The sequence below is a fragment of the Ipomoea triloba genome, chromosome 11 (genome assembly GCF_003576645.1).
Source record: "Ipomoea triloba cultivar NCNSP0323 chromosome 11, ASM357664v1".
NCBI lineage: Eukaryota > Viridiplantae > Streptophyta > Magnoliopsida > Solanales > Convolvulaceae > Ipomoea > Ipomoea triloba.
Window position 1 is genome coordinate 2,237,338 of NC_044926.1, and position 19,908 is coordinate 2,257,245.

Consider the following 19,908-nt stretch of genomic DNA (forward strand, 5'->3'; position numbering starts at 1 on the left):
CATACACTGCTACACTTGCTGAACTTTTAAGACTCTGAAGATGACGTTAGATCCTAACGACGCCGGCGATAAAAAGCCGGCCAGGGAGGAGGCTTCTGTCAAAGTTCCGGCCAAGTATCATAAGAAGAAGGATAAGAAAGATGAATATCTCGTGAGTTGAAAAAAAAATGAATGCTCATCGAAAATGAAAAAAACGTTTGAAAATTTTCTGCCAAACTGCAACTGGTGAACTGTGCGCAGCTTAAAATGAATGAAAAATGCAGTTTCGCTATAATTTGAATTATGAAGCGGTATGCTTGTTTAACTATTCAACAAACGAGAAAGCTGGAATTATCATGTGCTTGTTTGGTTGTACTTGCCCGTACAACTTGCATCAATGCCAGTTAATTTAGTTTGAAAGCATTTTTGGCATCCTCAATGTGATTTTGAGCTTATTTGTTTATAGTCGGAGGAAGATTTTGAATTGAAGCAGCAACTGGAATTATATGTCGAGCATGTGCAGGACGCGGACCTATCATTGAAGACTCGCGCCCTTGAGAGCATAAGGTATGTTATCTCAAATATTTTTATAAACTTGAATCTATCTAAAAGGATGATTTCGAATTGTTGTGTTGCTGAGATTTGAAGGATGCTTGTACCTCTGGTTTATAAAGTGTTGTAATTTTATATTTACTTTAAGACATGACTGAGCAAGTGTATTTAGTTTAGTTACTGTAATGGGCTAATGAAATATGTGCATTTATATGAATATTAACTTCTAGTCGGCGTTGTATAAGAGGCTTTGCTGTATTTTTATAGTAGCTGTTTGGTTTTCAACTAAAGTTTATGGTGCCTTTGTTTCTTTGCACTCAATTTTGACTTCAGATACTTACAAACATATTTTAGTGAAATACTCCGAAATTGACAACTGTTTTTTGGTGGTTCCAAATAGATCAATAATTAAACAACACATTTAATAGTTGGATCAGTAATTCTTCTAATTTAGCTTTTAGGATTAGATAGTCACACTCCTAGTTTAGCTAGTGAATATGACTGATCACGTGGTAAACGTATTATTCTCTCTCTCTCTCTCTCTCTATTTTTGAATAATTGTAGGCAGGAAATTCAGACAGCAACAAGGTCTATGGCATCTGTTCCAAAGCCAGTAAAGTTTTTGCATCCTCATTATGGAACACTGAAGTCACATTATGAGAAAATGTCTGATTCTGATGCAAAGGTGTTAAACACTTTGTAAATTTCAACTTTTATGACTTCATGGTTTATAAACTTCATAGTTTGAAATTCACATTTCCCCCCTTGTTTGTAGGAATTAATGGCTGACATACTTTCGGTGTTGGCGATGACAATGTCTGCCGAAGGAGAAAGGGTATGTTTGTATTTTGAGGTTTCTTTTATTATTGTTGTTCGTCATGCATCGATTATATTGTTGCATCCCTTTCCGACAACTGCTTTCTTTTCCATGTGATGTTTTGATGCTGAAGTTTTGTTTTGTGCCGAAAATTGAATGCTTGTAAGCTGGAGTTACTGTTGATTATCATTGTGTTTTATTTGTGCAGGAGAGTTTGAAGTACAGACTACTTGGATCTTATGGTGACATTGGACCTTGGGGCCATGAGTATGTAAGGTGAGTTTGTCCTCTTCATGTCTCTAAACATTGAATATGCTAAAGCACCTGTTTTGAGATCTTAAACCATATTACTTATCCACAAAAGAAAAACTCTAGGCCTTAGAACTTGATGAAGAGAAGATTTTATTTGATATATCATATATGTGTTGAGAAAAAAATTTATTTATAAAATGCTGAGTCATGAATTCATAAAGTTTTTTCCTTCTACATATAACTGATGTATTTGCTCTGCTTCTACTGGTTTTAGTAATCTATCTTTTTGTTGTACATTATCAATAGAAGGCTAATATTTTCATGGGATTATATGAAACATCTATGCTACTGATTATTCGTGAATATTTTTGCTGTTACATGGCACGGGACGCATTACATGCTTGAGTTACTTTGCATGAAACAACTTTCTATTATTTATTTATCTATGGATGCAACACCATTACACTCTAGAGTAATCAAAATTTTGAATACAAAATAGATGTCCAACTCTTGTTACTTTGTTAGGATTATCTTGAGGTCTATTCCTACTTTAAAATTGTTGTGACAAATGCTAATTACTTCTGCAGGAATTTGGCTGTAGAGCTTGCCCAAGAATATTGGCAGGTTGATATTTCATTTTTCAGAAGTTCACTCTTGTTGTGTTAGTAACACATTTGTTGTATTATCTATAGGATATTTCCAAATAGGACCATATGAATTGCACATATTAACTTAAAAAAGATTATCTGAAGTCCCAACTCTGATTAATGTTTACGTAGATTAGAGATTCAAAACTTTACACTGTCTTTTATTCCTAGTGCCATAGAGACGGTGTTAACAAAACATTTTTGTCTGTTGGACTAAGTACCCATTTTCGCAAAAGTACCATACTTTACTAGTTTCCTGGTAGCAATATTCTTGTCATTGACCCACTTAATGGGCAAATCTGCTTCACGCACATCTTGAAATGCCATTTAAAAAAAAATAAAAATTGTCCATTTCTCTCTTGCTGTATGACACTATTCAGATTGAAGTGGATACCCCAATTAATGATCTCATGTACCTCAAGCAGCAAATTGTTGCATTCCACATGAAGGTAAAACTTACCAACAATCACCATGCTGTTATAGAAGTTGTTGTTCATAGTGTATTTGGTATATTTGGTAGAAGACTAAGGAGGTATCTATCCTTATACATTCATCAGAAGTGAACAGTATAGTTTTCTTTCTGTACTGCAGCATAATGCGGAACCTGAAGCAGTTGATCTTTTAATAGAGGTACTTCAGAACTTTTGCTGCATCCATCTTCTTTATTATTTCATAACACTTTTAAAACTTTGACGTACCAAATGGACTAAAATGTTATTTGGTCTAGTTAACTCATCTTGAAGATCTTGATCTCCTAATGAGAAATTTGGACAGTGCAAATTATAAGCGGACATGCTCATACCTTCTAAGTTCAGCAAAGTAAGTTTATTTGAAAGATATTTGTGAATGGGGCCATCCTGTATCTGTCGATATTTATTGATAAAACATATTGACACCATCTTCCTAGCATCCTTTTATTTTATTTTGTCCTTTTCTGTTGAGCTCATGCTGAATATCTATTTCTATTTTCTGATATACAATAAGTACCTCTTGATGGTAATTTTACCTTGTGTTGTCTTACAGCTACCTTGCTGAACCAGATGACATGGTGATTTTTGAAAATGTGTATCGTATATATAGACAATTTAAGCAATATGAAAGTGCACTTTTTATTGCATTACGCCTTGACAACTTGGTGGTAAGCACTTTGGACTTTATGTCATGTTTGTATATGCTATGAATGCATACAAAATTACATAAGCAGTTGAAAGTGCTTTTAAATTTTAAATCTTGAAAGCTGTTTTCCATCACTCAAAGACAAGTACATATGATTTGAATTTGACATTCTCATTAATACTTGCAGTATGTAAGGAAAATTTTCATGTCATGTGATGATCTTTTACGGAAGAAGCAATTATGCTACATCCTTGCTCACCATGTAAGTACTTAATTAGCAAGTTGAGTCTGTTTGAAATGCCAACATGGGTGATGCTATACTTAATTTTGAAATGTGAAATGCAATTTATTGATCTCAATCAATAAAAGTGATCTATTATTTTAGGTTGACATAGTTTGAGCTTGATGAATTTAATTTAATTTGCTAATTTATAATTTTCCTAAATACTGATGTCAATATACTTGTTGCAGTGTAAAACGTTTGAGCTCGATGAATTTATGTGTAGTGAAGAAGATTTAGAAGGATTGCAGTTCATTATTGGCAACAATAAACTAATTGAAGGCTATCTTACCCTTGCTCGTGATATTGATGTGATGGAGCCTAAAACCCCTGGGGACATTTACAAGGTTCATATCTTTGAAATAATACCTACTCTTTGTCTTGTCTGGTTGCATCTAAGTGTACTCGCGTAAATTATCCTTCGAAGTTCAGGATATGGTAGTTTCCTATTGTAGATTTTTGCACCAAGTTAGTTTTCCTATGCCTACCTTTCTCGTGTTCATTCCAATTTTGCTAACTTTCATTGTTTTAACTTTTTTGCTATTCTTATTCCTTTTGTAGTCGACTAAGTTCACATTTTCTATTTTTATTTTGATCTCAGACTCATTTGCTTGATGATCGTGCTGTTGCTGGAGCAACTGCTCTCTCATCAAAACAAAGCTTGGCTGCAACATTTGTCAATGCATTTGTCAATGCCGGCTTTGGGCAGGTAATGCATTTGCTGCATCTGCATCCATTTTAATACATATACGAATAAAGTGCTGAATACCTTCAGTATTGTAGGATAAGTTGATGACAGGCCCATCAGAGGCTTCAGGAGATTCATCAACAAGTTGGCTTTTAAAAAATAAAGGACTTGGGAAGGCCAGTGCTGCAGCAAGTCTGGTATTTTGTTTGACTGTTTACTTCTTGCTTATGTCATTATGTGGTGCTTATTTTATACGGCTATTAATCCTTCCTCCTTCCTCTTAGGGTATGATCATGCTTTGGGATGTTGAAATTGGGCTCGCACAAATTGATAAGTACTTCCATAGTCATGACAAACATGTAGTTGCGGGTGCTCTATTGGCGGTGGGAATTGTGAATTGTAATGTCAAGAATGAACATGATCCTGTGAGTTCTTAACGTTTTTGTCTGTTTCATGATGCCTACTTTGACATTGACTCTTCATTTATCTTGGGATCTAATGTTTTCTATCATAGGCATTAGCTATTCTTACAGAGTATGTAGTTAAAGAAGACCCTTGTATTAGAGTTGGTGCCATAATTGGTTTGGGACTGGCTTATGCAGGTTCTCAACGTTACCAGGTGTGAGTTTGTGCTTTTTTCATTATTTGAGTCAACATTAGCAATTAGCATAATGATTCTTGCGCTCTCAAGGAATTCATTGTTGCCTCTTGAAAGTTATATGTTAGGGGAAATCATATTTTTTTAAGAATATGTTATATGTTTGGTTCTATCTATATCTTTCTCCATATGATTTACCGACTTCATTGTTTTTTAGGTTTTTGAACAACTTCGTCCAATACTTGTAGAAGATACAAATGCATCACTTGATGTGATTTCATTTACTGTAATCACATTGGGGTTGGTATTTTTGGGGTCATGCAATGATGAGATTGACTGGGCTATTAGATTTTCCTTGAAGAATAGAAGTAAATCAGAATTAGGAAAGCCCATTGCCCGTCTCTTGCCTCTTGGTCTTGGTCTTCTTTACCTAGGGAAGCAGGTAAGTAGAATGACTATCTATGTAGTGTCTTTCACTGTAACTGAAGAATACCTTTGATTTAACTATTGTCCATTTACATCTCCAGCTCACATTATGTTGTGTTCAAATATATTTTGAACTATAATAACTAATAAGTTTGTTTGTTCTTGAGCACTTGATGGTTTCTCTGTTGTAACTTCTAAATGTTCCTTGGTCCCCTTATCATATTAACAGGATAGAGTGGGTGACACAGCTGCTGAGGTTTCAAGAACATTCGGTGAGAGGATGAGAAGATACATTGATATTACCCTGCTTTCTTGTGCCTATGCTGGAACAGGGAATGTACTCAAGGTGCTAGTTTAACCAAATGAGTCACTTAAAAGTATTTCTTGATAATCCACATAGTTGCTCAATGGCCTTTTTCACAGGTCCAAGACTTCCTTGGTGAATGCGCTGAGCATCTGGAGATGGGTGGAACCTACCAGGGACCAGCAGTGCTTGGAATTGCTATGGTGGCAATGGCTGAAGAGCTGGGGCTTGAAATGGCTTTACGATCACTGGAACATCTTCTGCAATATGGTGAGCAGAATATTAGAGGGGTTGTTCCTTTGGCTCTGGGCCTCCTTCGTATATCAAATCCAAAGGCGAGTTTTGCAACATCTCAGATTTGTTGAGCCTTGCCTGTGTGTTGCTGTCTCCCTCTCTCTCCATATGTTTCCTAAGCCTCTATATAGTACTAGTAATTCTTTTCTTGTTATCTTCTTCATATTTTTAGGTTGTGACTCCCTATGGTTTCTATGCCTATATAGTACTAGTAATTCTTTTCTTGTTATCTTCTTCATCTTTATGTTGTGCCTCCACATAATATTTGTATCCCCTGTTGATGTGCCTTTTTATACTTGCTGCCTCAACAGGTCAGTGTCACGAACACATTAGACAGACTTAGTCGTGATTCTAACAAGGGAGTAGTTATGGTAATGTGGTTAAGAAAACGTTAGTCATAGTAGTCATTATATTAATGCAGGTATTAAATATTAAATTCTCTTATGTACAAATGATTTTCTGTATTCTGCAGGCTGCCGTTTTCTCCTTGGGGTTGGTAGGTGCAGGAACTAACAATGCTAGAATAGCTAGGATCCTTCACAATTTGTCGAGTACCTATTGCAAGGAATCAGACGTTCTCTTCTGTGTAAGGATGTTATTTTACTTCCTTTGGACAGCATTGTTATTATTTTCTTAAAAATGAGATGTGTATAATTAATTGTATTCTTCATGTTCATATAGGTTCGGATTGCTCAAGGTCTTGTCCATTTAGGAAAAGGGCTATTAACTCTCTCACCATATCATTCTGAGAGGTTTTTATTCTCTCAGTAAGTGCTCTCTTCTCATGCAAACATAAATATAGCCTGGCTATAAGGATTTTTTACTTTTTTTACTCTTTAAAAAAAAATGATACATTATTTTGTTTGGATCCCAGTATTCTTTACCATTTGCAATGTACTTCTGTGTTACTCTTAATCCCTTGAAGTTTAGATGCGGCTTCTTTTTTTTTTTTTTTAATCAATTTCTTTCCTTTGTGGCACGGGTAGGAGTGACTCCATGCTTGGACTTTTTCTGAATTTTGTTTAAAACTGGAAAGGCATACTTCAGTTGCATAACTTTTTTACCCCTGTATGCAACCTCAGTGCATTTTTTAAATCATCTCAAGTCCAATCTGCTCTCACATCTTCCATCTCCAGGACTGCTTTGGCTGGACTTATAGTTACACTGCATGCTTGTCTTGATATGAAAGCTCTCATATTGGGGGAATACCATTATTTGTTGTATTTCCTTAGTTTGGCAATGATGGTATGCTCTCTTGCAAATTAGTTCTCCAATTCACTACCAAAGTGAATACTAGCTTTTTAAAATATTTATTTGCTTTTGCTTTGCAGCCAAGGATGCTAATGACAGTGGACGAGAATTTGAAACCTTTGTCAGTACCAGTCCGTGTGGGCCAAGCAGTCGACGTTGTTGGTCAACCAGGTCGACGCAAGACAATCACTGGATTCCGGAACTACTCAACACCTGTTCTCTTTTCTGCTGGTGATAAAGCTGAACTGGCTACTGACAAGTATAGTCTCACCCATTTTATTTTGCATTATTCCAGTGACATTTTTGTACAATTATGTGCAACCAAGGTTTTTTTCGATACTTATTTTCTGCTAACACCACCTTTTTTTCTTTTTTCTTTTTTTTTTCATTCAGATATATTCCACTTTCACCCTTTCTTGAAGGATTTGTCATATTGAAGGAAAACCCAGAATACAAAGCCGATCATTAGTCTCTACAACGGGGATACATTCATTCTAGGTCTTCTCTACTTGAAAGACTACATAGTTTTCATTCTTTTGTCAGAGGTGTAGGTGATTAAGGTTTCGCCTACCTTAGGTTCTTGCTTCGATATATCCACTTTCTGCTAACCATTGATTCTTCTACGTTTTCCATATGAAAAGCCGCATCCTAAATTTTCCATCTGTCTTACATATTGTGATGATTCTTTAGTTCAAAATACAGCACGGGGTTTCTACCAACTCGTCTTCCATTTCATTGTAAATAGAATTCATAGCAAAAACTTTTCTCTACCTTTTACAACTCGTCTTCCATTTCATTGTAAATAGAATTCATAGCGAAAACTTCTCTTTACCTTTTACAAACAAGCTATCAGTTTGTGGCTATGCATGATTTCATTTCATTTGTATGTTTATCCCTTTTTCATCTCACTTTAAGGTTTATTTCAGCATTCCTAAATAATGCTAGAACGGCAGAGGTAATTCTCCTAAAAAATCACAGTAATAATTGATTATGGAAATGAGAAGCATAAAAATAAAGACAGATAAATTTATGATTCTGACAACAATAATCATAAGACATATTGTTTGAAAAATATGATACACACATTGAACCAACTTGATAAAAAAACTATCTACTCTTGTAAGATATATGAGGAGAAGCTAAATAAAAACAGCTCCTGTAAGCCCAACAACACCAGTTTGTTGTTGATAGCTCTGAATTGCAATCTATCTTCAACCGTGGCAGCTTCAACATTCTTAGTTGAAGAAGAGCATATGTTCAGGTTCTCTTTTGCAGGATCAAAGAACTTATTGACCCTTTTCATGTCTAGACCGAATCCCCCACAAGTCTGCATGATTCTTCCTAGTTCATTAGTTAACTCCATGTCTTCATTAAGGCTAGATTGTAACCTTTCAGCAACAAATCTCCATATTTGCAATTCAGATTCAATTACTTTTCCCTCGTAAAAACTTTCAGCTAGTTCTTCATTTGCTCTATCCAAGGTATCTTTTGATTCACTCTTTGTTTTCAGCACCTCCTCCTTCAGATGCACTTGATATGTTGATGCTTCTTTGAGCATTTCCTTAAGTATATCAACCTCTATCCGCAATGGAAGCTGTTGTTCTTCCACCCAATTCAAGGACTCAACCCTGGATAATAAAATTGCTACCTTTTCGCGTTCATCTTCAAGATCCTTTTCTGCTTTAACAAGATCACGGTTCTTCTGATCTAATTGTTTTGCTATAGAAATGTTCTGCTCCTCTTTGTTTGTCAGATCTGTGGCAGTGTAGCTATTAGCGCCAAGCTTCTGATAGACCTCCGAAAGGTGTGATCTCAAGACCAATAACACCAGAGAAGTCTCCTGAAGTTCTTGGTTATTAAAGTGTCTTTGTTCTTTACTCATGATTGCAGCAGTGAAGTTCCCCGGCCAAACCACTGAGAAACCCATTCAAATTCTTTCACTTTGAGATGTGCTGAACACTCTCCATGAACCTGCTCCAAACCTTTGAGCTTGTTTCTGAGTTTTGGCAATGAAGAATGCCCAGCGTCGTTGATTCCAGCATCCTGGAGTTCTTTGAGGAATGCCATCAGCTCCCGGTACGGTTCTCTTGCTCTAGCTTTCTAAATTGGTATTCAGTTTATCGATTTCATTCCTGAGTGTCTGTACCTTCTGCTCTTGCTCCATGTTTGCTGCATTTGTCTCATCTAATGCCACTGCCATGCTTCTGTTCTCTTCTTCAAATTTCTTCAGCTTCGAATCATAATCAGCTCGAAGCCTACCATTCGCTGAACTTAGAAACTTGATGGCAGCTTCTTTATCTTTCAGATTTGATTTCAGTTCTTCATATGCCTGCTTTGCAACAGACAGTTCATCTTCTTTCATACTCAACTCTAATGTGAGTATATCCACATTAGAACTTGCATCCCTAATCTTGGTCAATTGCTTATTATAAGCACTTTTGAAGTTCTCAGATGATTCTGCTTTGATTTTATAATCTGCCCTGAGCTTCTCAATCTCAGCCATGGCTCCATCTAGTTTTTCATGTACGGTATCCATTGCCTTCACTTCTACAACAACTTATCTTGAACAAAACCTCTTCAAATCCACGCCAAATCTATTCAAGAGGTATAAATTTTTAGAGCAAGCTCATTAGTTTTGGTTTTTAAATGGTTTTGTCAGTCCACTAGGAAAGAGGAGGAAGGAAGAGAAAACAAAAAATCTTACAAAAGCAAAAAAAAAAAAAAAAAAAAAAAGAAGAAAGAATTACTCGCCGCGCATATTTCTTTTCAATAAGTGGGGCTTACAAAAGCTTAATTTAAAGTAAAAAATCTTTTTTTAAAAAACCCACTGCAAATTTTTTATCTCTACACAAATATGAAAAAATCATTTATAAAATAAAACTGACTAGCAAGTATCACATATTTAGTGTATATTACAATAAATAATTAAAAACTTTGAATTGATGAACTGTAGGTTTTCAAAAAAAAAAAGAAGAAAGAATTGATGAACTGTGATCAATAACAATTAGCGAATTAACATCAATCACGCTAATCACGTAGACTCTAATTGCTTTTATATGTTGTTTGATCCATAGTAGAGTATAATATCACATAATGTATATGAGAGACGATGAAAAAAGAACAAGGACATGAATTTGCCGTACGCCAATTAATGAGAATCATTATATTTTTTTTTCTTTGATGCACAATACTACGTGAAGCATGGTCTACAGTATAATTTTGCGAATCAATTCCAATTGCATTTTATTAGTAGAACATGAACCATCGATTCCAGTTCTAAATTGGACTATTTTAAAAAGAGTTTTTTCCACTTTTGGTCCTATGACTTTAGTGCCTTCGTCAATTTAGGTACACAACTTTCATTCTTGACATAAGTAGTGCTTGACTTTGATTTGTTTTCCACTTTTAGTCCTTGACTTTGATTTTTTTTCCACTTCTAGTCCTTTCGGCCATTTGAGCGATAATTTTTAATCGGAATCAACAAACTGTTGTGCCATTAAGGGTAAATAACGTTTAATGTATTTAGAGCTTTATAAAAAGACACTTTTACCCTTAATGGCACAACAGCTTGTTGATTCCGATTAAAAATTGTCGCTTAAAAGGCGAAACAGAACAAGCAAATAACGTTTTTTTTTCTATTTTATCTCTGATTTTATTTATAAATATATTTAGGACTTTATCATAAGAAACTTTTACCCTTAATGGCACAATAATTTTTTGATTTCAATTAAAAGTTGTCGCTCATATGGCCAAAAGGACTAAAAGTGGAAAAAAAATCAAAGTCAAGGACTAAAAGTGAAAAACAAATCAAAGTCAAGCACTACTTATGTCATGAATGAAAATTGTGTACTTAAATTGACGGAGGCACTAAAGTCATAGGACCAAAAGTGGAAAAAACTCTTTAAAAAAAAAACTGCTAGAAAGTCATTTTATCAAATTATAGACTTTGAAATCGGGTATTAGGCTAAAAAATCAATATTATGGGCTACCAGATATGGGTAAGGCCCATTGGGCTGTAACAAACCATCCATTTCAGTTGTCTATTTCACAAGACGGGTATAAATAAGGGAGGAGAAAAACAGAAGACGAACTTGCTTGGTGAAAACGAAAAAGCTCTGATGATTTGTGTGTGTATTATATTGGAGCTCAGGAGCTTCAACTGTCATTGCGTCGCTAAGTTCATACACTGATACACTTGCTGAACTTTTAAGACTGTGACGACGACGTTAGATCCTAACGACGCCGGAGCCAGCGGTAACGGGGGCGATAATAAGCCGGTCAGGGAGGAGGCTTCTGTCGAAGTTCCAGCCATGGATCATAAGAAGGAGGATAAGAAAGACGAAGATCTCGTGAGTAAAATAAAATTAATGCTCATCGAAAATGAAAAAAACGTTTGAGAATTTTGTACTGAAACTGCAACTGGTGAACTGTGCAGCATAAAATGAATGAAAAATGCAGTTTCGTTATAATTTGTATTATGAAGTGGTATGCTTGGTTTACTACTTTACTATTCAACAAACGAGAAAACCGGAATTAGCATATGCTTGTTTGGTTTTACTTGCCCTTACTACTTGCATCAATGTCAGTTAATTTAGTTTGAATGCATTTTTGGCATCCTCAATGTGATGTTGAGCTTATTTATTTATAGTCGGAGGAAGATTTAGAATTGAAGCAGCAACTGGAATTACATGTCGAGCATGTGCAGGATGCGGACCTATCATTGCAGACTCGCGCCCTTGAGAGCATAAGGTATTTTTACTCAAATATTTTTATGAACTTGAATCTATCTAAAAGGATGATTTCGAATTGTTGTGTTGTTTTCGATTTGAAGGATGCTTGTATCTCTGGTTTATAAAGTGTTGTAATTATATATGTACTTTAAGACATGACTGAGCAAGTGCATTTAGTTTAGTTACTGTAATGGGCTAATGTAATAGTTGGATCAGTAATTCTTCTAATTTAGCTTTTAGGATTATACAGTCACACTCCTAGTTTAGCTAGTGAATATGACACATCACTTGATAAACTTATTATTTCTCTCTCTCTCTATTTTTGAATAATTGTAGGCAGGAAATTCAGATGGCAACAAGCTCTATGACATCTGTTCCAAAGCCACTAAAGTTTTTGCGTCCTCATTATGGAACACTGAAGTCACATTATGAGAAAATGTCTGATTCTGGTGCAAAGGTGTTAAACACTTTGTAAATTTGAACGTGCATGACTTCATAGTTTATATATTTTATAGTTTGAAATTCACATTTTCCCCCTTGTTTGTAGAAATTAATGGCTGACATGCTTTCGGTTATGGCGTTGGCAATGTCTGCCAAAGGAGAAAGGGTATGTTTGTATTTTGAGGTTTCTTTTATTATTGTTGTTTAGTCATGCATCGATTAATATTGATGTGTCCTTTTCCGACAACTGTTTTCATTTCCATGTGATGTTTTCATGCTGAAGTTTTGTTTTGTGCCGAAAATTGAATGCTTGTAAGCTGGAGTTACTGTTGTTCATTGTGTTTTATTTGTGCAGGAGAGCTTGAAGTACAGACTACTTGGATCTTATGGTGACATTGGATCTTGGGGCCATGAGTATTTAACGTGAGTTTGTCCTCTTCAAGTCTCTAAATATTGAATATGCTAAAGCACCTGTTTTGAGATCTAAAACCACATTACTTATCCACAAAAGAAAAATCCTAGGGCTTAGAACTTGATGAAGAGAAGATTTTATTTGATATATCATATATGTATTGAAAAAAAAATTCCTTTATAGAATGCTGAGCCATGAATTCATAAAGTTTTTTCCTTCTACAAATAACTGACGTATTTGCTCGGCTTCTACCAGTTTTAGTAATCTGTCTTTTTGCTGTACATTATCAATAGAAGGCTAATATTTTCGTGGGATTATATAAAACAATTATGCTACTGATTATTCATGAATATTTTTGCTGTTACATGGCATGGGATGCATTACATGCTTGAGTTACTTTGCGAGAAACAACTTTCTATTATATATTTATCTATGGATGCAACATTTTTTCACTCTAGAGTAATAAAAAATTTTGAATACAAAATAGATGTTCAACTCTTGTTACTTCAACTAGTCTTGACAATTACTAACCAAACAATTGGATATTAGAAAATAGAATATCATTTTTTTTTCAATACAATTCAAATTGCATCAGAAGTATTGAATTGAAATCTTGTGGTCTATTCCTACTTTAAAATTGTTGTGATAAATGCTAATTACTTCTGCAGGAATTTGGGTGCAGAGGTTGTCCATGAATGTCGGCAGGTTGATATTTCATTTTTCAGAAGTTCACTCTTGTTCTGTTAGTAACACCATAACACATTTGTTGTATTATCTATTGGATATTTCCAAATAGGACCATATGAATTGCACGTATTATCTTAAAAAAGACGATCTGAAGTCCCAATTTTGACTCTACGTTGATTAGAGATTCAAAACTTTACACTGTCTTTTATTCCTAGTGCCATAGAGACAGTGTTAACAAATGCTTTTGTCTGTTGGATTAAGTACCCATCTTCACAAAAGTCCCTTAATTTACTAGTTTCCTGGTGGAAATATTCTTGTCATTGACCCACTTAATGGGCAAATCTACTTCATGCATATCTTTAAATACCATTTAAAAAAAATAAATTAAATTGTCCATTTCTCTCTTGCTGTATGACACTAATCAGACTGAAGATAATGCCCTAGTTAATGATCTCATGCGACTCATTGCGCAAATTGTTGCTTTCCACATGAAGGTAAAACTTACCAACAATCACCATGCTGTTATAGAAGTGGTTGTTCATAGTGTATTTGGTATATGTGCTAGGAGACTAGGATGTATCTATCCTTATACATTCATCAGAACTGAACAGTATAGTTTGCTTTCTGTAGTGCAGCATAATGCGGAACCTGAAGCAGTTGATCTTTTAATGGAGGTACTTCAGAATTTTTGCTGCATCCATCTTCTTTATTATTTCATAACACTTTTAAAACTTTGACGTACCAAATGGACTACCTTTTATTTGGTCTAGTTAACTCCGGTCGAAGATCTTAGTGTCCTACTGGAAAGTAGTTTGGACAGTGCAAATTATAAGCGGACATGCTTATACCTTCTAAGTTCAGCAAAGTAAGTTTATCTGAAGGAGATTTGTGAAGCGGGACATCCTGTATCTGGCGATATTTATTAATAAAACAATATTAATACCATCCTTTTGTTTTATTTTGTTCTTTTCTGTTGAGCTCATCTTGAATATCTATTTCCATTTTCTGATATACAATAAGTACCTCTTGATGAAACTTTTGCCTTGTGTTGTCTTACAGCTACCTTGCTGAACCAGATGACATGTTGGCTTTTGACAATGTGTATCGTATATATAGACAGTTTAAGCAATATGAAAGGGCGCTTTTTATTGCATTATGCCTTGACAACTTGGTGGTATGCACTTTGGACTTAATTTCATGTTTATATATCCTATGAATGTATATAAAATTGCATAAGTAGTTGAAAGTGCTACTTTTAAATTTTAAATCTTGAAAGCAGTTGCTCCATCATTTAACACAAGTACATATGATTTGGATTTGACATTCTCATTTATAATTGCAGTACGTGAGGAAAATTTTTATGTCATGTGATGATCTTTTACGGAAGAAGCAACTCTGCTACATCCTTGCTCACCATGTAAGTACTTAATTAGCAAGTTGAGTCTGTTTGAAATGCCAACATGGGTGATGCTATACTTAATTTTGAAATGTCAAATTCAATTTATTGATCTCATCAATAAAAGTGATTTATTATTTTAGGCTGACATAGTTTGATATCTGTCAAATTCTCTTTAATAGAGAATTATACATGTTTATTTTGCTAATTTATAATTTCCAAATACTGATGTCAATATACTTGTTGCAGCGTAAAACGTTTGAGCTTGATGAAGATATGTGTAGTGAAGAAGATTTAGAAGGATTGCAATTCATTATTGGCAACAATAAACTAATTGAAGGCTATCTTACCCTTGCTCGTGATTTTGATATGATGGAGCCTAAATCCCCTGCGGACATTTACAAGGTTCATATCTTTGAAATAATACCTACTCTTTGTCTTGTCCAGTTGCATCTAAGTGTACTCATGTAAATTATCCTTCAAACTTCAGGCTATGGTAGTTTCCTATTGTAGATTTTGCATCAAGTTAGTTCGCCTTTGCGTACCTTTCTCGTGTTCATTCCAATTTTGCTAATTTTCATTGTTTTAACTTTTTTTGCTATTCTTATTCCTTTTCTAGTCGTCTAAGTTCACATTTTCTATTTTTATTTTGATCTCAGGCTCATTTGGTTGATGATCTTGGTGTTGCTGGAACAATTATTCTCTCAGCAAGAGAAAACTTGGCTACAACATATGTCAATGCATTTGTCAATGCTGGCTTTGGGCAGGTAATGCATTTGCTGCATCTGCATCCATTTTAATACATATATGAATAAAGTGCTGAATACCTTCAGTATTGTAGGATAAGTTGATGACAGTCCCATCAGAGGCTTCAGGAGATTCATCAACAAGTTGGCTTTTTAAAAATAAAGGACTTGGGAAGGCCAGTGCTGCAGCAAGTCTGGTATATGGTTTGACTGTTTACTTCTTGCTTATGTGATTATGTGGTGCTTATTTTGTGTGGCTATTAATCCTTCCTCCTTCCTTTTAGGGTATGATCATGCTTTGGGATGTTGAAATTGGGCTCGCACAAATTGATAAGTACTTCCATAGTACTGACACACTTGTAGTTGCGGGTGCTCTATTGGCAGTGGGAATTGTGAATTGTACCGTCAAGAATGAACAAGATTATGTACGTTCTTAACGCTTTTGTCTGTTACATGATGCCTACTTTGACTCTGACTCTTCATTTATCTTGGGATCTAATGTTTTCTATCATAGGCATTAGCTATTCTTACAGAGTATGTAGTTAAAGAAGAGCCTTGTATTAGAGTTGGTGCCATAATTGGTTTGGGACTGGCTTATGCAGGTTCTAAACGTTACCAGGTTTGAGTTTGTGCTTTTTTCATTATTTGAGTCAACATTTGCAATTAGCATAATGATTCTTGCGCTCTCAAGGAATTCATTGTTGCCTCTGGAAAGTTATAGCAATTAGAATATGTTATATGTTTGGTTCTATCTATATCTTTCTCCATATGATTTAGCGACTTCATTGTTTTTAGGTTTTTGAACAACTTCGTCCAATACTTGTAGAAGATACAAATGCATCACTTGATGTGATTGCATTTACTGTAATCACATTGGGGTTGGTATTTTTGGGGTCATGCAATGAAGAGATTGCCCGGACTATTAGATTTTCCTTGAAGAATAGAAGTGAGTCAGAATTAGGAGAGCCACTTGCCCGTCTCTTGCCTCTTGGTCTTGGTCTTCTTTACCTAGGGAAGCAGGTAAGTAGAATGACTATCTCTGTAGTGTTTTTCACTGTAACTGAAGATTACCTTTGATGTAACTATTGTCCATTTACATCTCCAGCTGTGTGATTGTTCTTGAGCACTTGATGGTTTCTCTGTTGTAACTTCTAAATGTTCCTTGGTCCCTTTATCATATTAACAGGATAGTGTGAATGAGACAGCTAAGGTTTCAAAGACATTCAGTGAGAAGATCAGAAGACACTGTAATATGACCCTGCTTTCTTGTGCCTATGCTGGAACAGGGAATGTACACAAGGTGCTAGTTTAACGAAATGAGTCACTTAAAAAAGTATTTTTGGATAGTCCACATAATTGCTAAATGGCCTTTGTCACAGGTCCGAGACTTCCTTGGTGAATGTGCTCAGCATCTCGAGAAGGGTGAAACCTACCAGGGACCAGCAGTGCTTGGAATTGCTATGGTGGCAATGGCTGAAGAGCTGGGGCTTGAAATGGCTATACGATCACTGGAACATCTTCTGCAGTATGGTGAGCAGAATATCAGAAGGGCTGTTCCTTTGGCTCTGGGCCTCCTTCGTATATCAAATCCAAAGGTGAGTTTTGCAACATCTCAGATTTGTTGAGCCTTGCCTGTGTATGGCTGTCTCCCTCTCTGTCCATATGTTTCCTATGCCTATATAGTACTAGTAATTCTTTTCTTCTTATCTTCTTCCTCTTTATGTTGTGCCTCCACATAATATTTGTATCCCCTATTGATGTGCCTTTTTATACTTGCTGCCGCAACAGGTCAATGTCACGGACACATTAAGCAGACTTAGTCATGATTCTGACACGGAAGTAGCTATGGTATTGTGATATAAAGAGAGCGTTAGTCAAAGTAGTGTGTATTTTAATGCCAGATATTAAATATTAAATTCTCTTATGTACGAAAGATTTTCTGAATTCCGCAGGCTGCCATTATCTCCTTGGGGTTGATAGGTGCAGGAACTAACAATGCTAGAATAGCTGGGATGCTTTGCAATTTGTCAAGTTACTATTACAAGGAACCAGACCTTCTCTTCTGTGTAAGGATGCTATTTCACTTCCTTTGGACAGCATTGTTATTCTTTTCTTTAAAAATGAGATGTGTGTAATTAATTGTATTCTTCATGTTCATATAGGTTCGGATTGCTCAAGGTCTTGTCCATTTAGGAAAAGGGCTATTAACTCTCTCACCATATCATTCAGAGAGGTTTTTATTCTCTCAGTAAGTGCTCTCTTCTCATGCAAACATAACATTAATATAGCCTGGCAATCTTAAGGGTTGTTTTACTATTTTAAAAAATAAATAAATAAATGATACATTATTTTGTTCTGATCCCAATATTCTTTACCATTTACAATGTACTTCTGTGTTACTCTTAATCCCTTATGTTTAGCTGAGGCTCATTTTTTGTTTGTTTCTAAATTCAAATTGTTTACTTTGTGGCACGAGTAGGAGTTACTCCATGCTTGGACTTTTTTCTGAATTTTGTTTAAAACTGAAAAGGCTTACTTCAATTGCATAACTTTTTTACCCGTGTGCAACCTCACTGCATTCTTTAAACCATCTCAAGTCCAATCTGCTCTCACATCTTCCATCTCCAGGACTGCTTTGGCTGGACTTATAGTTACACTGCATGCTTGTCTTGATATGAAAGCTCTCATATTGGGGGAATACCATTATTTGTTGTATTTCCTTTGTTTGGCAATGACGGTATGCTCTCTTGCAAATTAGTTCTCCAATTCACTACCAAAGTGGTATACTAGCTTTTTAAAATATTTATTTGCTTTTGCTTTTGCTTTGCAGCCAAGGATGCTAATGACAGTGGACGAGAATTTGAAACCTTTGTCAGTACCAGTCCGTGTGGGCCAAGCAATGGACGTTGTTGATCAACCAGGTCGACCTAAGACAATCACTGGATTCCGGACCTACTCAACACCTGTTCTCCTTTCTGCTGGTGATAAAGTTGAACTAGCTACTGACAAGTATAGTCCTACCCATTTTATTTTGCATTTTTCCAGTGACATTTTTGTACAATTGTGTGCGCAAGGTTGTTTTGGATACTTATTTTCTACTAACACCACTTTTTTCATTCAGATATAGTCCACTTTCACCCATTCTTGAAGGATTTGTCATATTGAAGGAAAACCCAGAATACAAAGACGATCATTAGTCTCTACAACGGGGGATACATTCATTCAGGTCTTCTCTGATCCTACTTGAAAGACTACATAGCTTTCATTCTTTTGTCAGAGGTGTAGGTGATTAAGTTCTCGCCACCTTAGGTTCTTGCTTCGATATATCCACCGCTTTCTGCTAACCATTGATTCTTCTCTGTTTTCCTTTTGAAAAGCAGCATCCTAAATTTCTCATGAGATCTATGTTAGCTAGGTATCTGACAGTGTGATGATTCTTTTGTTCAAAAGACAGCATGGGGTTTCTCCCAACACGTCTTCCATTTCATTGTAAATAGAATTCATATCAAAAACTTCTCTCTACCTTTCAACACTCTGCAATCATTTTGATTGCGAATTTTACAAACAAGTTATCAGTTTGTGGCTACGCATCCTTTCATTTCATTCGTATGTTTATCCTTTTTCATCTCACTTTAAGGTTAATTTCAGCATTCCTAAATAATGCTTCTTTTACCCACCATTGACAGCCCACATATCACAACGGGCACAGGTAATCTCCAGAAAAATCAGTGTAATAATTGATTATGGCACAGAGAAGCATAAAAATAATAACAGATAAATTTATGATTCCAGCAACAATAACCATAAGACAAATTGTATGAAGAATATGATGTACACAAAGAACTAACGTGGTAAAAAATTATCAACTCTTGTAAGGTAGATGAGGAGGAGAAGTTAAATAAAAACAACTCCTGTAAGCCCAACAACATCCAGTTAATTGTTGATAGCTCTGAATGGCAATCTATCTTCAACAATGGCAGCTTCAACTTTCTTAGTTGGAGAAGAGCATCTGTTCAGGTTCTCTTTTGCAGGATCAAAGAATTTATTGATCCTTTTCATGTCTAAACCGAATCCCCCACAACTGCCACAAATCTGCATGATTCTTCCCAGTTCATTAGTTAACTCCATGTTTTCCATGGATAACTGGTTTATCCCATTTGACAATCTCATAAACATATCCAGCAGTATTTCCCTATCTGATGACAGCTTCCTCACATCTTCCACCGCCTTTGCTTTATCTTCCATAAGCTTCTCCATCGCGACACCTGAACTGCATGTCAGCCTCTCAAGCT

At 35.5% G+C, this 19,908-nt stretch overlaps 2 protein-coding genes across 3 annotated transcripts; both read left to right on the plus strand.

The window, feature by feature from the left end:
- Window positions 1-40: 40 nt before the first annotated feature.
- Window positions 41-7,858, plus strand: LOC115996947 (26S proteasome non-ATPase regulatory subunit 2 homolog A-like). The gene is made up of 25 exons (XM_031236391.1): window positions 41-151; window positions 446-546; window positions 1,096-1,216; window positions 1,307-1,366; window positions 1,557-1,624; window positions 2,188-2,224; window positions 2,628-2,696; window positions 2,839-2,877; window positions 2,975-3,066; window positions 3,271-3,385; window positions 3,551-3,625; window positions 3,835-3,990; window positions 4,245-4,352; window positions 4,427-4,528; window positions 4,616-4,756; window positions 4,846-4,950; window positions 5,147-5,371; window positions 5,585-5,701; window positions 5,779-5,994; window positions 6,265-6,324; window positions 6,426-6,539; window positions 6,635-6,720; window positions 7,090-7,198; window positions 7,285-7,463; window positions 7,598-7,858. Exons 1-25 carry the CDS (start codon window positions 41-43, stop codon window positions 7,671-7,673), a joined length of 2,682 nt encoding a protein of 893 aa, XP_031092251.1. The 3' UTR covers window positions 7,674-7,858.
- A 3,455-nt stretch (window positions 7,859-11,313) lies between these two features.
- LOC115997136 (26S proteasome non-ATPase regulatory subunit 2 homolog A-like) lies at window positions 11,314-19,219 on the plus strand. 2 transcript variants are annotated; one of them, XM_031236640.1, is made up of 25 exons: window positions 11,314-11,553; window positions 11,853-11,953; window positions 12,271-12,391; window positions 12,482-12,541; window positions 12,731-12,798; window positions 13,456-13,492; window positions 13,900-13,968; window positions 14,110-14,148; window positions 14,245-14,339; window positions 14,534-14,648; window positions 14,817-14,891; window positions 15,120-15,275; window positions 15,530-15,637; window positions 15,712-15,813; window positions 15,901-16,041; window positions 16,131-16,235; window positions 16,412-16,636; window positions 16,803-16,916; window positions 16,996-17,211; window positions 17,405-17,464; window positions 17,569-17,682; window positions 17,779-17,864; window positions 18,245-18,353; window positions 18,447-18,625; window positions 18,738-19,219. In XM_031236640.1, exons 1-25 carry the CDS (start codon window positions 11,515-11,517, stop codon window positions 18,811-18,813), a joined length of 2,610 nt encoding a protein of 869 aa, XP_031092500.1. In that variant the 5' UTR covers window positions 11,314-11,514; the 3' UTR covers window positions 18,814-19,219. The 2 variants fall into 2 exon arrangements, with proteins under 2 accessions (XP_031092500.1, XP_031092501.1); XM_031236641.1 differs by having other exon boundaries at window positions 11,540-11,553; window positions 12,275-12,391.
- Window positions 19,220-19,908: the final 689 nt, after the last annotated feature.